Source organism: Caloenas nicobarica, chromosome 5, assembly GCF_036013445.1.
Source record: "Caloenas nicobarica isolate bCalNic1 chromosome 5, bCalNic1.hap1, whole genome shotgun sequence".
Taxonomy (NCBI): Eukaryota; Metazoa; Chordata; class Aves; order Columbiformes; family Columbidae; genus Caloenas; species Caloenas nicobarica.
Window position 1 is genome coordinate 9,834,835 of NC_088249.1, and position 18,521 is coordinate 9,853,355.

Consider the following 18,521-nt stretch of genomic DNA (forward strand, 5'->3'; position numbering starts at 1 on the left):
CTGAGAAGCCCCAAATAACGGAGTCAAAGCAAGCGCTGGTGGTCAGGACTTCAGGAACCAAAAAAGCAGGCAGACTGGGAGGGCTGGTGTGGGAGGGAGGCAAAAGTGCTCCTTTTGACAGGCTAGGAAGGGCAGAAAGAAGGGAAGAAGCCAAAGGGAAAAGAAACTCTGGTAGCTAGACAACGGTGAGATTCCATATATTGAGGAAGCAGAGTAAGCAGATCTATTCAGCTATGAATTAATGAGAAAATATAGAAAGCATCATATGAAAAGTCCTTAAACTGAGGGAGAAAATATTAAGTTCAGGAAAACAGAAGATCAGAGAGAGGACAAAGTAAGAAGAAATATCTGCGTGACTCCAGTCAAGATTATCCATAAATACTTCAGACTTTTCCCTAGTTTAAAATCTCTTCCACTGGCCACCATTTATCCCCGCAAATAAATTCAAATTTGGGTGGCTCTGAAGGCACAGATTGTCCTCTCTGACATATCTGTGAGCACATCTGTTTTAATTTATTCTGCTTTGCTCTTCCTCTTGAGCATCATGAATGTCTCAGAATACAGACCTAACCTAAGACCCATCTGCTGCAACAGCAGCCTGAACTGATCCACCCAGAGCCACCCAAAAAATCACCACATCTCCTGGGGGGGCTGCCTCTGGTACTCCAGAATCTCCTGTATTATCATCCATCCAGGCACTCAGGACTGACAAAAATCAGCCCTTCCCAGGGACGGCCTCACATTACAAATACTTTTAAGGCGTCTGGTCAGCAGCAGACACTGCGAGTGTTTCATGATGCCCCAATTCTGCTTTGCTGGGAAGCTAAAGACTAGGACATCCTCTCCAACATCCCAACCTCACCTTGAGGTCCCCACATCACTAGATCCATTTTTCTCCTCTCTTTCACTGTCTCCTCTTTTATATATTTCTTGCCAATCTGGTTGGCATCAGGCTCTCTCTTAATTTTGCCCCCTCCAGCATAGCCCAACCTGCTCCCACACAACCCATGGCCTGTGCTGTGCAGGTGACGCTCCTCCTTCCAAGCACCTCCCTGACACCAACGCCTTGCACGGTCTCTCCTTGGTTCATACCATGATCTCTGACACTGATCCCTAATCCTTTACACTGGGGAGCTTCATTTTCTAAGGCGATAACTCCTAAATGCCCAACACGGTTTCATCTGGTCACCACCACCCTCGCTTTCTCAGCCAATTCCCTTTCTCTAAAATCCACACCACGGGCTTTCCACCTTGGCTGATGATTCAGTCCTCCCTCCTCTAATTAAACAGCTATATCCTGATCACAGATCTATTTGCCTTTGGGATATTTTTCATGCCTTCAGCAGTGCCAATGTCCAAAACTCTACCTTCCCTCTCCTCTCAACTACTCCAATTTCTTTACCTCCTGTCTTTGCTGAACTACGGCTCTGTCTCTCATCTCCGTTTCCCTGTCAGTCTCGCAGTCATCACAGATGAGCTCTTCATAGCAGGGAGCCTGGCTTACCGTATGCTGATAAAGCATTGTGTAAATGTAGGATGCGGTATTAGCAATGATGCCAGTAATGATGTTCTGCTCTTAAGCATGCTGTCCTGAGCGTCATTTCTGTTTCCAAGGACAAGGCCTACTAAATTCAGGCTTATCTTCTAATTTATCCTCCTTTATGGGCTAACACGAAATGGGATATACCTACAGCATACACTGTTTTGTTTGCACTTAATTATAGACAGTATTATGCTGCCAGAACAACTGGGAAAGCTTAAGCTGCCCTAAGATGATACAAGATCCTGCACAGTGCTGCACACCCTGCCCGTCTCCTGTCCCCGCATAGCGCTGTGCTACACGTGGGTCACGTTTGCTCTCTGGGGACAGCTAGCAGCCACATTCCAGCAGCCACAACATGGCACCAGCAAGACGAGACAAGCCCTTCGGTGGCAACCGCTCCGTCTCCATTTGCATATCTGGACGAGGGATTTCCTGCTCTCCCCGGCTCCATGCAGAGAGGAAAAGGGGGCTGGGGAGGTGTCCCCCTCTCCATCACCGTGCAGGGGGAGGACACAGCAGGGACCAGGCTGCTCCAGCCCAGTACAGTCAGAGGACGGATTCATTAAGGGGAAAAGGCTAATTATATACCTGGCTCCCCTTCACCTGCACATCTGCAGCTCTCCCCCAAGCTGCAGATTGCTCAGCCACCCTTCCTGACCAGCTTCCAACAGTGACCAAATGGCAGTAAGAGAAAGTGGGGCATTGAGGGGCATTTAACGAAGAAGGGTTGGTTGATGCACTGAGCAGTTGTTGAGCTGCGTTAATGCCAGGGAGCCATCACATCCCTGAAGAGCCCTGCAGCTCCTGTGATACTACTGCAACACTGCAAAGTAGGGACAAACCATGCACAGGTTTGGGTTATATCTGCCAGTACAGCAGCCTTAACTGGGAAGAGCTGGTACCCCACCTTGCTAAGTAATTCAAATTTAATTTTCCCACATGACTTCAACACAGGATTTCTTGGGTGTGGGTTATGGGTAATGAGGAAGCTTTAACAACTGACTCTGCTCCTTCCCTTGACCCATCATTCCCCAAGAATTTACTACAGTTACCTGTAACTATAGCAAGCGCTTCTATTCCAACTTCACAGACTAGCTTAACTACCACAGGTCAGCACAAAAAGGTCTAACTCAGGATCCAGTGAGTCACACATTTTCTTCACCTTTTGGTGAACTACTACTTATTCATAACCCAGTTATCCACTTTATCTGTCAAAGAGATTTAAATTGTGTCAGCTGTGCACAAAGCCAGGATACCAGTGCATCCCAGCAGGGTACAGGGCAAAAGTTTACAGCTATTAAATACAGAGAACTGGTGAACTACATTATGAGCTTTGCAGAAATGTAATTCTTGCTTTTAAGAGGACAGAGAATGACAGGCTGAAGTGATTTAGCTAGAAACATCTTAAACATGACAACTTTTTAAAAATGTATGTTTCATTTTTTGTGCTTTTTTCCCTTGCATTAAATTCTGAAACTACTGATAGTCATGGAATAATCAGGTTTAACAGGTTAGCAGTAATATATGCCTCAAGTGTTCCTAATACATCATAATCTTCTTTCACAGAATTTGCATCACTGTCAAACCAAACTACTGATTTTCAGTTGATGCTTTTAACATGTTTCTATGGTTACTTTCCAAGGTCGCATCACAGAAGCCTGAACAGCAGTTCAGAAAGACAAAAGGCATTTTGCATCCTTCACCATATTAAATAATTTATGAAAGTTAAGGCATCCTCATGGAAAAAAAAAATCATAAAAGAATAGGTCCTGAGGTTATTTTCTCAGCAACAGTTTGAAGCACAGTAAAATCAATATCTCTACAAAAGCTTTCAAGAACTAGACTATTTGACTAATATTCCATATGGTACAAAATGCTACGGAACACATTCTAAGATGGATCTATATGCACAAGCCTACATGAACTGCATGAATGGACCTTAAAGCAGAACATGTAGACATCTAATTTGCTGCTGTCAGCTTCATCTTTTAAATTAGGCACTAAGCATTGTCTCAGAAAGTACTCTAAATCTAAAAAATGCAAAAATAAAACTGAAAAAAATGAAGTAAAAATGTAATGACAGCCTTTAATATTTCCATCATTTTTCATTCAAAGCCACACAGATTTCATCTGTCCCTGAAACATTACAAATTTTGACTAGTGTAATGAAAGCTTATACACAAAATATCTGAATTCGCTGCCTACCGCTACACTAGATCAGAGTTTATTGGAACTAATTGAAGTGTCTGAGGCTTGGAACAAAAACACATTAGTCATTTAGCGGTTGTGCTAATATTGCTATGCCTTTCCTGCAGTTTCATTAGATACAGACTGCTTCAATATCCTAATCATATGCTCAGTCACAGCACAATCAGTACACAGAGTACTGACAAGCTGTCCCACCATGCCTAAAGCTGATAAGGTGTCTGCTCTATGAGTAACCTCAATTATTGACTATATTTTATGGTCAATCTAATGACCAAATGCTTATCAGTGAACCATCAGGTGCCTGTAATAGGATAGTGACCCTTAGTTTATATGTACCATTATTGCTCATTAGTGAATAATTAGATTCTTTAATCCACAACTCACAGGCATTAAAATATGATGGAATATCCTGAATCTAGAAAAAGACGACTATGCTTATTTTAACTCTTAAGGTGTTCACTTAGATTACTCAGAGATTGTATGTTATATCTTGTTAAGAAAAGCTGCTTTTAAAAAGCATATCATGTGTAATGTTTTATATCATGTCTAAATTGATACAGCTCACCCAAATATGCAGGAATATAACAAGAGTGCAAAGATAATGGGTGTGATTCACAGCTATGATTCTCCAGACTTATTAACTTAAATGTTTTCAGTCTAGCAAAGCCCAGCAACACTGCAAATAATTTAGAAGCCTGAAAAATCCTGAATGCTATGCTTGGAAGACTAATTCGTCAAACAAAAGCAGGTGGATGCAAGGGAAAGTATCTGCAACTATACATCTAATTATGCACCTTCAAAGGCAGCAGTCCCACGGCACCAAGTACAACCCTGTGACCAAACCAGTTTGAAAAGATGTGAAAATAACCCAACATCAAGCAAGATTAAAATGTAAGAAGGTGGACTTAAAAGTTTGTCTTCCTCTCAACATTGCTGAGGGTTGCATACTTTTACACAGATTTTCTTCTACACAGCTTTGATTCGTCCCAGCTGCCCTGTCACTGCTCAAACCCTCCTTGCAGCTCGCCCTTGTGCACCGGCACCAGACACCCACGGCTCTCACCAAAACACCAGGCCAGCGGTGTCCTGGGGTGCATTAAGAAGAGTGTGACCAGCAGGTCGAGCGAGGTTGTTCCTCCGCCTCTGCTCTGCCCTAGCGAGACCGCATCTGCAGTACTGCGTCCAGTTCTGGGCTCCCCAGTTTAAGAAGGACAAGGAATTACTGGAGGGAGTCCAGCAGCGGGATACGAAGATGATTAGGGACCGAGAGCACCCTTCTTACGAGGAGAGACTGAAAGAGCTGGGTCTGTTCAGCCTGGAGAAGAGAAGGCTGAGAGGGGATCTCATCAATGTTTATAAATATCTCAAGGGTGGGTGTCAAGAGGATGGACCAGACTCTTTTCAGCGGTGCCCAATGATAGGATGAGGGGCAATGGGCACAGACTGAAGCACAGGAGGTTCCATCTGAATATGAGGAGAAACTTCTTTACCTTGAGAGTGCCAGAGCACTGGAACAGAGAGGCTGTGGAGTCTCCTTCTCTGCAGACATTCAAAACCCACCTGGACACATTCCTGTGTGATCTGCTCTGGTGAACCTGCTTTAGCAGGTAGGTTGGACTAGATGATCTCCAGAGGTCCCTTCCAGCTCCATCCACTCTGTGATTCTGTGACCCTCACCCAGCAGCATAGGTGGTGCTGCCACCACTGTCACCAGCCACCAACTGGCAGAAATGGCATGTTAATGGTGATGGCTTCGATTTCTCAGGGGCCTCGATTCTCCTCCCAAGGGAGTGGTATTTTCTTTTTTGCCAGACAGCCCGTTAACCTCTTCCCAAGTGCATGCCCCTTCTTCTCCTCCTCCTCACTGCCCTTCTCCTGCCTGTTCTTGGAAACACCATTTCCTCTCTTCGCCAGGCGTCTGGGTGACAAAAAGCCCAACAGCTTATTACAGCTTTATACCACAATATGCCAATATTTACTTAGTTACAAGCATAGCCCACAGAAGGGTCCTACAAGTATTTAACATATTTTCACTTAGTAATATACAGTTTGTTCGGGTTCTTTACACAAAAAAACCCCACACCTGGAAATGGGTATAAAGTGTGGAGCACTAAGCAAGGTACAGCTCATGCCACACCAAGGGACGAAGGCCAGCTGCGTTCTTCTTAAATCTGAAGAAGGCAAGATTAAACTTCTCTTGCATTGCAAGGGTGAAATGGGAGCCTCTTCACAGCCATCCATGCCCACTAGCTGCGTTTTTCTTCTGGTTTTCTTATTCGTTTAGTGGGTGACTGAGAAGCTGCATTTTCTGGTAAATCCACTGCTCCTTTAGAAACATGACCATTGAGTAACGTCTGGCAATTTGCTTGTGTGACAGAGTCAGATGCAAATCAAAGCTTTCCTGCTTCTGTGACTGATCTGAGTGAGGAAAAAAGCTTAAAACTGATTTAATTTCTTAATACGCTTCTGTCTGCTGGCTCTAATATTTGGCTTTGATTCTGAATACTTAGCACTTCCATGCTAGACACTCTGCATTTCTAGGTAATGAATACTTTTTTTTTTTTGAAAAGCAAAACATAATTAAGCTTGAAGAAATTAAATATGACATTTAAACGAGAAAGAGCTTTGGATTGCACATATGCTTAACAAAATCAATGCACTCCCTGCAAACACTATATTAAAGATACTAGTTTCAACCATGGGTACTTCTTGTCACCAAGTAAATGTTCTGCTGCAGCTCGTATTATTTTCCAGCAGAGGACATGATCTCTCTGAATGGTCTTCTGAGTTTGTGAGCTTACAAAACACAAAGCTATGACTCTCGCTGAGGAACAAACTGGAGCAAAAAAACAAACCAACCAACCAACAGAACCTGCACAGATCTCCTCCCTTCCCAGGCACAGGACAGCCCACAAGCAAGAGTCAAAGCGTGTTATTTCACCCAACAGAGACTCTAGTTTTAATATGAGAAAGACGTTTATTTGCTGCCAGGAAACCATGCCACAGCCCAAAAGCTAATTGTGCTAGGACCTGTACAAACACAGTTAATGCTGTTTCATGAAGAACAAGACTGGAATCCTTTATTCATGTGAAAAAAATCTTTATCTAGTGTTGTTGCTGCTGCTAAGAAAAATCACAGATGCAGGTTCCACAAGCACCCTGTGAAGGCTTTTTCTTCTAAAGTAACTAACCCTGCACCTCAATACACTGAATGTCAGTATACAGGCATATTTTTTGTCAAGCTGCTTTATTTCTATGACAAAACAGCCCTTTTCACAAGCTAAAGTCCCAACCACAGTCTCTTTTACAGAAGGGCTCTTGTAAAAAGATGAAGGTACTCAGAACTGGTCAAAGAGAGGGCACCGATTTGAAAAAAATAAATACATGTGTGTGTGATTATCAATAAATTAATTGCATTTATTCCAGTAAAGAACAACGACCAAAATGTGCCAGGCTCTGCATAATGTAAGTAACACACTGGCCCTGCTATGAAGTTCGGAATTCAAGCATCTGAGGAGAGAAATGCAGTAAGGAAAGAATCAGCAAATACAGTGAATAGGGACTACAGCATAACAGTAGTGCCATGACTCCTCTTTCACATCTAGGTGCTTGCTGAGAGAGGATTAGCTGAACAGAGATGAAGGACAGAGAAGTGGATGCTGCTGTAAAGGATTCAAGGCAGAGGTGACCTTCTTCCTCAACATGCTCAAAGCTGGATGGTGCAAAGGGAAAACAGAGATGGGATTGGAAAGGCTGGAGCAAAGCAGCTTGATAACTCATCAGTACTGAACAAAACTAGCCCAAACTGTTGATGTCCCAATACTTGTGGTCCCCAGATCAGCTGCTTTCACCCCAGTTTCTACCAGCATCTGTCTCTCACTCATCCTTGAAGATTTCCTGCTCCTCCTCTCCTGATGAGGACTGCACAGCTCAAGGGCAGGAAGAAGAATTAGCATGGAAACTTTGAACCATAAGGTCCCCATGGCAGGAGGAGTCAGAAAAGAAGAAGCAGTGGGAGAGGGAGACTCTCCCGAGGTTAATGCGGATGGTGGTGGAGCATTCTGGCCAGGACTATGCAACGGCACCCACCTCAAGACCTGCTCAACGTATTTATGACTGCCAGGGATGAAAAATGGATCTCCCCCAGCCTTTGAGAGGTTTTCTGCATTTCAATTTGTGTTTTTATTCACAGTCATAACTGAACTTGTTTCTTGAATGCTTGCTTTCAGGGAACCTGAGATTCCTAGACAGGCTCTGGAATACCAAGAAATGAATGCTGAAACACATTCATCAGCAGTGTGATGAAAGATCATGAGAATGCTACAAAAATAATTCAGGTAACTGATAACTGCTAGAGGAAAAAAAAAAAAAAAGAAAAAAAGAAAGAAAAAAGAAAAAAAAAGAGAAGCGCTTTGTGCAAAAAATTTCAACCAGCCCTGTTCTTTGTTTAAAAAATTGAAGAGAATCAATTTTGAACAGAGGAAACATGTAGAGAATAAGCAATGTACTAATGGGTTTTAAAATGTTTTAGCTAGCACATAGCTGCTAAAGCTATAAAACTCTCATTCACTCAAGGCAAAGACAGATTCACGAGAAGCAATTAGGGCCTGATCCAATGTACAATGATGTCATTTGCAGTCTTGCTGCTGACTTCAAGAATCTTTGAATCAAGACAACGACGGTCGTAAGTAAGGATCTGTCGCTTTACAATAAAACCAGAACTGAGATTTGCTGACCAGGGACAGAAGCATCACTGGGTGAAAAGATTTGGGGTCTTATTTTGGACTGTGAGACAATGATTTCTTTCTCCCAGTTCCAAGTAGGGTATTTTATTTTTTGGATTCCCCAGTGAAAATTACTGTCTTTAACATTTGCTTATGACATGCGGATTCACACTGAAATAAGTCCAAAGTTGATTAAGCTAAATCACACTGTTCATACCCACAATATGAAATACAGTAACGAAAGCTGTGATGCTGTCCAGTCTGGGTACTTTGGAGAGGATTCATCTGTCCTTATTTGGGTAACTAAACAAGAAAAGAGATGTCTGAGCTTTTCCCTTTACCTTTCTTCTCCACTCCCACTGATTTCAGACACCTATCTTAAAATCAAACAAACCATCCTTTGTAGGCAACAGTGTCTCTGTGTTGACTTTAAACCCGCAGCACTTAGCACAGAGACAAAACACCAACTCGCACACACCACTCTTGGGGTGGTCATTTCCCAACTTCTTCTGTAGAGACAGATCGTGACATATAGGCACATAATGCTTAAGACTCACTATACTATGTTCTTCTAAAAAACAGAACTTGGGAAGCTGAGCTCCTTCTGAGGTCAGATTGTAATTTGTAGTAAACATTTATTTAATGGCGCAAACCATTTTAAAGATCAAGGAAAAGGAAACAATAGAATTACCATCATGATTACACAATAAGAAGAATCCTCACTCAGTGCATAAATCTGACTTTAATGCCATTCACAGACATTCGTTTTTCAATATTGTCTCAAAACATGTTCAGTTCTGAATTAAAAAAGGAGTCTGGAATGCAAGTACAAAGCCCTGAATTTTGTTGTTTTAAATACCATCTGCTTGACAGCTATTGCATTTAATCGACATGCTAATTACAACAAACATTTCACAGACAAAACTAACATATCGTTTTCGTTATGAGACCCAAGAATGGAAAAAAAAAAAAAAATCGTTCTAGACTACTGTTAAAAAAGGAATGCCTTAAACTCTCAACTGTTGTTTACCAACTATGGAAAAAATTTTATTTGCACACATAAGCCATGCTACTGAATAAAACTAACTAACTTTTTTTTAATTCAGATTTGACTGAAAAACTCTTGTTACTTCAGCTTCTGCTCCAAGGAAACCTACAGAATAACAGACTTGCTACAGGTAGAAATGGCCGTTATGAACCAGACAAAGACCAACACACATTTTCTTGGGTTTTGGTCAACAGAGGTTCCTGTTCAGGTCTCCAGAGAGAGAAATGGGGTGCCACCATCACAAGCCCGCTCCCTGGTAGCAGTGGGAAGCCACAGTCATGACCAGCTGACCAACTCTACCTCTCAGCAAACAGTACCACATGCTACACCTTCTACCCATGGCAAGAAAACTTGACAGCATTTCACAAACTCTTCAAGACCCATGAGCAGTTGCAGAGACCAGAAAGGTGAAAAACTACCTTATGAAGAATGAAGCCGCAGCTGAGGTACCTGCCGAGACCCCGGTTGGAGCAACCAGGCTCTGGGAGGCTGCCGAGCCGCCTGCTCCCGCGGGGTCGGAGTTGTTCTGCCCTGAGCTGATCTGAACATTGGGACCATCCCGGCCACTTTCTGGTGCAGTTTCTGCCTGAAAAAAAAATTAAAACATACACACAGGTTAATAAAGTTGCCGAATGGCCATGACAGGGACAAATCTTGTGCAGTGCTTCTGAAGTGTGTCTTTGGAATGGTGAAGGTGAAGACAGCAGCGGTTGAGGAGCAATACAGCTGGACGAGAGTACTGCAGTAGCTCCTGCAACAGAGAAGGTAAAAGCCATGACTGCAGCAGACAAGCAGAATATCACAGAGACCCTTGATGATGGGTAATGCACAGTTTAATAGTTTGACAGGCATGAAGAAATGGAAAACGATAAGCAGAACTCTTTTGTTTTACAGTGTTATTTGTGAGCTGGCAGAACTGTTTATCTGGTTCAGCTATAACTGTCAGGAATTATTTCTCAGTGACACATCATCTGCAAGACCTATCTGCTTAAGAGGAACTAACCAAACAGTCACATTTGTAACATGTTTCCACATGAATAACCCCAAGAACTAAATTTTAAAAAATTGATTTTTAAAAACATATATACAGCCCTGCTTTTCAGCGTTATCTATCTTAGCAGAACAAGTACATGGTATTTTTGTCTCCTGCAAACCATTTCAGCGGAAGAACAGGAGTGACTGGAGATGCATCTTCTCCAGCATAATGCATCTGTGGTATCTGAGGCGGGAAGAGGGGAGGCAATTGGTTTGGGCTTTTGCCAAAATATCCGACATCTCTGTTGTGAAACTGTGTCATGTTTAGATCTTCAAGTTTAGGCCACGAACTCTCTCAGTACCAAGTTCAATTAAGTCCCATCAGTCAAATGCTCATTGACAGTGCTGGGAAGGCTTCCTTTTAGGAAGAACCTGCTCTATGTCTAGGAGTACTGAAGATTTAATTAAAGACGACACCACAATAAATATTTGTCAAAAGAGTTAATTGCTTCATGTATGATAATATATGATGTTTCTGTCATCTGAAATACTACTTTGACATTTCCAACTAATTAGCTAAAATAAATTCCAGAAAAGCAGACAGCCTTGCAATGAAGCACAAACGCAATTAGGTACTTCCTGTGATGCCACCAAATTTTAAATTTTGTGCTGCCATAGATCATGTTTCACAACTACAGATATGCAGACATGGTAATAGGGCCTTCCCAATTACACACACACCCTCAGTTTTCACATACACTGACAACCCAAACAGAGTTTTTCTCATGAGAACTGAGGCAACCCGGTTATTAGGTAGCAAGTAAAAGAAACCTCTGCCGACTGAGCAGTGCTAGGCTGGTGCATGAAAGGCTGTCTGGAGTTTCATCTGGAGTCATTCCCATAGGTTGAGCACTGAATTCCCAGCAAAGTCAACAAGAAGAAAGTGCACCCAGTTCTTTTGAAGGTTTGCTTTTTAAAGATTAATATTATCATTGGTATTATGGAGTGCCTGACTAATGCTTTACCATAGACTGCTACACAAAAAAAGTACTTTTATAGAGCTCACCTAAGAGATCTGAGGCTGAGACATATGAGAATATTCACATAGATCAATTTAATCCCAGCAAAGCTACTCATGCTAGAAGCCTAAATGGAAACTCTGAATAACCCTCTGCAAAACCCTTCAATTTGTAATACGGAAGTCTCATGAGATCAGGTTTAGCAATGCAGGCAGAAAGGCAGAGACCAAGCACTGCTAAAGGTCAAGACTGGAACAAAGAAATGGTATGGTGACAACACATGCTTTAAAAAGGGAGTGTGGCTGTCCCAGACATGATCTACTGGCAATGACAGCCAGGATCAGAAAAGAGTCAGATCCACTCATGTGGTTAATTGCTTAAAACTAAGTGATGGAGTAATGAGGACCTTGAAGTGGTCAATAAAACAGGTACCTGAGCATTAATGAATTGAAGCAACAACTGTATGGTCTTGACCAATACCAGCCACAGAAAGTATACAGCATAGGGGTGAAAAAAATGCAGACTGAGGAAGATCTGAATATGACATCTAAACTTCTGAGTTACATCAACTGACACAAAGCGCTAAGTAAGCAGAGCTTACTATGGACTTAACAATCTACAGACTAAGAAATCTACACCAGATACTCTGGAGACAGTATGTGGGGATCACAAACAAGCACATGAGGGGGATGCCATGCACAGTGGTCAGTAGCATGGTGGGCAGCAAGAGGAGGAAACCCAACCACCAGCCACTGACAGGTTAACATTAGTGTTTTAATACTCCCATACGTTCTGCTAGGAGGACAACAATAAACCTCTGTCACACATGCTATTGTCTCAGACTAAAAGTTGCAGGGTTGAGATGAATTCCCAAGACATATTTTTCCATTCATTTTCAACAGAGCTATATTAGACAACGAGACTTTGAAACAAAGGAAATAAAGTTTGAGCAAAATATTGAAGAAAGCATGCAGAAGGAGCAATGTGTTTCCAACCAATCATACTTTCAACTAATGCATAATCTAAATGACAGCATAATCTAAAGCTAAAGATTAAATCTGTAGAGTTAGCATGAAAACTTCAGTGAATTTTACAGCAAAGTATGACAGAATGTAAGAACTGATTGGAATCTGTTAATGAGACCAGGTTTTCTTTCTAAGCACTCTATTCATCTTCCGAGAGGTGAATTCCCATAAAAGCTAATCACACTTAATAAAAACATAAGCAGTACATAACATACATTCTTTTTCTACCACTTCTTCTTTTCTATGAAAACTTAGAAACCCACATTTCTAAGACCAACGCTTCTGGACATATTAGGCATCTAACGTGAAATATGCAACTCAAACCCAATTTTTCAGATAGCAGATGGTTAATACGCTTTCCAAACCAAGATGTCTAAATTGCATGTCTGTAAATTACCGTTCTCACATTAGACACTTTTGAAAACTCAAACTGTAATTTCTGGGTAAATCTGGCAGTTTTATTCTCAATTCTGTGCGTGCAATGAGAGGAGGATGAGGGGAAGCCAAGGAGAAGGCATTCATTCTTGTAGAGGAAAAAGTAAAGACACATAAGATAAAATTATCAGAAAACTAGTGGAGAAAACAATCCATATATTTTTCATTAAATCTTCAATTACTCAATTAGTACTCTGAAATACAGAGGTAAGATCAGTTTTTATGCCCGATGACACACTAAGAAAAAAGCCGAACAAGTTCTTCCAAGCTTAAGATTCACTTCAAGGACTGCTTGCACCACCCAAAGTGACAGCATTTTCCAGCACAATCATGTTCAGCTACATCTCAGCTGATGAGGAGGGCTCAGGTATGAGGATATTTGTCAGGTCCAAGTCATTTGCCCTGAGGCAGGAAAACTAAAGACAAGTAATGGGACCCTCCTATACACTCGGGTCAGTCACACCACCATTTCGGCTTGTGTTGCTTACAGCTGCTGAAGGGGTACGAATAAGATAACGGGGTTTTAGTTTCAACCAAATTTCTTCATGCATCTCGCTCATCCTAATCCATGCTCTTCTGGGGATTGTGTGTGGAAAACATAATTCTTTAGAGGATCGGGAGCAATTTTGCAGGATGTTTTTAAGCATGCAAGTCTGCACAGGGAGAAGACTCCAGTCTGCAGCTGAGAGTGAACTGTTCTTCACTGTTTACTAAATCTTCATAAATCACTCAGAAATCACAACCTTGTCACTACAAAGTGTTACTGACTGCAATGAATATTTCAAGTGTCATAAGCCTCCACATCCAGAGATTAATGTTTAATTTTCTATGAAATGGTTTGGGGAACAAAAACCATTAACCCTCTGGAAACCAGCTGAACCTCAAAGGAAGGACTTCCAAAACTGGTCTACAGGACCCTTTTCCTCTACTCTCTCCGAAGCCACATGAAAACTGGTACCAGTAAAAGCACAGCAAGGACAACACTTGAAAATGTCACACGAGGCATTTTGCACGTTCAGGAATGACCAAGGTCTCGGTGCTTCATATCAGTGCCTGTGTCACGAACAGAAGGATTTTTGGTACCAGGCTCCAGCACCCATCCCAAGGGCATGGGAGCAGAGCTGGACATGCTGCTTTTTGGCTGGCAGCTTCCATATGCACAACTGAGGCTGGCAGGGCCACAACAAGCAATGACAACCTGAGTTATTCCCAGTTAAGATGGCCAAAGGCTGAGGGAGAGGGCAGGATGAGATGGAGGCGACCCGACATCCTCAGGCTGTGAAGATGTGCTGGGCAGAGGAGGAGCATCCCCTGCTCCATCCCCAATTCTCAGCACACAGGTTCTCTGCCATGACCAGACAGCAGGAAACATCTGCCCGGGTTTAAACAAGTCTAGACTAGTCCACAATTACACTGTAGAGAGGTTGGCCATAGATTAGATTTCCAGGTACGCAGCACACTGTCAGGCCATGAACATCTGAAGGACAATTATGACAATTATGACCAAGCTCTGAAGGACAATTATGACAATTATGACCAAGCTCTTTACAAGTTTGAAGTGTAAAGCTAAAAACTAAGCCATAATGTTTCCAGTTTCCTGAATATTTCCATTCTCTGGGCATTGACCTTTGTTCAGGGATCCAAAAAAGCCAAGCAAGGTGCTGCCACTTTGTAACTCATGCAAAATATGTGCCTGCTGACAGGCAAGAAAAACGTGGGGATATGAGAATCTAGAGAAAAATAGATCAAACCCAGGATAGCATTGCCATGGTAAAAGAAAACCAGAAGGCTGGATAGTGCTGCAAAAGAAAGTAATCAGATATGATGTCTAAATGTAAGTATTGAGAACAGATTCAGAGATGAGGAAATGGAGGAAATGACAAAAGCATCGACACATCTGATACACATCTGTGTAATCAGAGTCAGAACTCAATACAATTTATTTAATTTCAAAAAATTGGTCCCATAATGAAAGCATTCAGCAGGGCTTCAACAGTGAGTTGCAGGTGAAGCTGAGTCTGTACTGGGGCTTTTTCTTTTCAAGTTGTTTTTACCTGTTTCTGACTAGCAGGCAGACATACAGAATTTTGAGTATTTGCTTTAACTTACTATTTTACCCTTTCAGACTAGAACATCACAGCCAATTAAACTGTAAAAATGGCTTGATTGATGATTTTGCAATATATTAAATCTACTGTTTGTATATGATAAAACAATAATTTTCCCCCTAAATGATTTATACTAAGGCTCTTATGACCTACTACCACTAACTGGAACATATGTGATGTAAATCTCTATGCGGATAATGCTCATACCATAAACCCTTATTTCACGTAAGCATGGATAAGTCCTGCATATGTCTTCTATGGGAAACATCTCCTCCTCAGATTGGCTAGCGTTACATAAAATTAACAGTGCAGTATATGCCAGGTTGAAGAGAAACGTGTTCTGGATAAATTTTTTACTGTCTTTTGACAGTGTTTCTGCTGGGTCTCATTATAAAATAACTAGGGCATTTTATAACTACAATACACTACCATAGTCATTTTATAACCTGCAGTTGTGATGTGGTAACAAGAATTCCTAAACCTGTAGTTTCAGACTTTCATGTGTATCTCCTGTCCAATGTGAATCAAATGCAGAGCATAATAACCCTTCCCCAAAAAACAGGTTTTCAGCTACAAGAGTTGCTAATGCCTGACTTATCATTGATCTCTGAAGATGAGGCAGCAGGAGAAAGAAAAAAAAAAAAAAAAAATCACAGAGAAGTAGAATGAAATAGAAATAGGAGGGTCCACCTGCTGTCACAGACTGGAAAGTAATACAGGAGATCTAAAGACAACCTCAGGGCTCTTGCTTTTGGATTAATATCTGAATTACTAAAACAAGCTAAGAGTTTGGATCTTCAACACCACAAATTGCTAGCAGTCTGTGCTTCATGCATAGAAGGGACCTCATTCTTCAAACGCAGGTACCACGCACCCAGATGCATCCAGCACTGGTGGCCCCACCAGTACAAGGATGGAAGTAGCAGCTTGTTCCCCTCTGACCAGAGGCTCTTGATCTCAATCTGACCCAGATCTCTCCTAAACCATTCTCCTTGATCCCTGAAGAATTTGTTAAGGTTTTGGGCAGGCCTCTTTCATCTACAAAATGCCCATTCCTTCAGCCTGCCAATGTCCCCAAGCTGGAAGGTTTCTGCAGCCAGGGCTTTGGTAGCACAAAGACACCACCAAGCAGAAATGGACCGATTACTTCACAGTTCAGCCACGGAAAATACGGGTACCAAAAGAGGCAGCAAGTGATGCTCTTTCTTTCCTTCTTCACAGCTATCTGACCAGCAGTCACACAAACTTCACCCTCCTATCTGCACATGTAAATCGACCACCTGGAAAGTCAGGAAGACACGAAAAAGGGCTATGAAGAAGGATGTAGATCCTGCTGAACATAAACACTCTCAAATTTGGACTTTACACATGCAGTGGATTTAAAACAGTCAGGCTAGAGAAACTGTTTCTTCTAATGCCTCCAGGCAAGCATCAGAAAGTGTTGCCTGGAGCCCTCCCTGCTGACATGTATAACAATAACAGCCTCCAAAGCCAAAATATATAGCTGTGCACTGCTCAGGGTGTTTTAATTTATCATTGTGGTCAAAATTTAAAACGAACTGTTTATTCAAGTGGACAAATATATGGTTAAATCCCTGCTTTTTGTCAGAGGCTGATATGAGCAAGCAAAGGAATTCATTAACAAGCTCATAATAATGCAAATTTCTTGCAGCTTAGCATTGGGTTTCCTACAAGAAGACAAATGCTTTTCCATTACAACTGACTTGCACAGGCCAGATGCGTCTCTAACAGCAGCAAAACACAGGACACGTACAGAGCTTTGAATCGGAAGAACTTGTGTCGCCTTCCTGACTCCACAACAAAATTTCTCAATGACTTCAGGCAACTCCACCAAAATCTCGTTGTGCCTTGATTGGTGTCTATTCAGCAAAATGGAATAACCACGTTCCCAAGAATTACAGGTCTTATAATTTTATTATGATCATTATATTGCTATAATGATTGACACATAATGTCAGCAAATAAAGGCAGAGGTGGACAGAGACTTTCATACTTAATTTTTACTTCAATCATGCTTGAACTGCTTATATATATATGTAACCACTTTAAAGAGAATATCCCTTGGGACCGATTTGCCTGACAGCTACCACGTACAAGGCAACCCATGGAGTAGTATCTCTCTTTAAGAGGTACAAGCCCTGGTCATATGAAGGGAAAACTGGGTCTTTAGTACACTCGAATCTGGAGAACAAGGTTCAATTACAGGCAAGCTCAGGAAGCAGCATGAAGTTCATAAACACAGGGACAGCTCTGATTATGGGATAGTTCTTGAAGGATGCCAAGGTCCCAAATTAGGGATGGAGCTGTGCAGGTGCTGCTCTTTTTTCCTTGTGGCTGTTCCCTGCTGACCTGATATTTACTGCCCATGTGAGAACCATGTAACCCATACGCACAAAGAGTCATGATTCACCATGACTGGAGTGAAATCTGCAAGCCTGTAGATGTCCCAAAGCTCTTTCAGGTAACCAAACGCCATGACAGCAATGAGGAATTCCAGAAGAGCTTCACAAATGTGAGTGGGCAAAGTAGTATTGGTTGATTTGACATAGATAAGACTGTGTATTTAGGGAAAAATGAGCTAAACAACACCCAAACAATGCTGAATTCAAAACTTGCAGTTACAGCTTGGAAGATCTAAGGGTCATTGGTAGTTCCTCTGAAATCAAGATGTAGCAGCAGCCAAAAAAACATCAAACAAATTTTGGACATAACAAGGTAAGGCAGAAAGAACACAGAGAGTGTCCCTGTATTGAGTACCAGGTGCAGTCCTAGTCCTGCATCTCAAGATGGGGGTAGTGGAATAAGGGAAATGACAGAGATGAGCAAGTAAATGGCCAAGAAGATGGAGCAGCTGCCTCAGGAGGACAGATGAAAGAGGCCGGGCACCTCATTTGGAGAGGGGAAGATTGAGGGGGCCCTGATTGAGCTTTACAAAGTCGTGGAGGTAATGGCTAAGCTGAAGCTGAATATTTCTTTGCACTGGGACAGTGAACTCATGGACCTTGCTCACACAGGAGGCTGTGGAGGCAGAATGTCAGCAGTGTCAGAGAGGGAATTTCCTGGACAGCAGGTCCATAAACAGACAGGGATGTGTACCTGGGACTTCCCCAGCTGTGCATGCTGGGGAGCATGAGCAGACTGCAGGACGCAGCCAGGCTCCACAGCTCTCCCTAAACACCATTTTCAGCTCCACTGCTGGAGACAGCCCTGGGCTAGACAGGCAGCAGCTCAGACCCAGCAGGATATTTCTAATGTTCACACGATTCCCATACCATCTTTCTACTAGAGTCTTCCTTAGCTTAACTAGTAACAGGAGGTTGTGCTATTCCCATAGGCCCCCATGAGTACTTCAGAGCCACCAGGTAAGACTCAATGGGATGTCTACACAGCTACTCTGCACGGACCAACTAAACCC

At 42.2% G+C, this 18,521-nt stretch overlaps 1 protein-coding gene across 1 annotated transcript in view; it reads right to left on the reverse strand.

The window, feature by feature from the left end:
* Window positions 1-18,521, reverse strand: part of KIF26A (kinesin family member 26A) — a 102,018-nt gene that overhangs the window by 41,318 nt on the left and 42,179 nt on the right. The window contains exon 4 of the mRNA XM_065636341.1: window positions 9,943-10,109. Within this exon, the coding sequence (XP_065492413.1) occupies window positions 9,943-10,109 (167 nt within the window). The remainder of the gene's footprint in view (window positions 1-9,942; window positions 10,110-18,521) is intronic.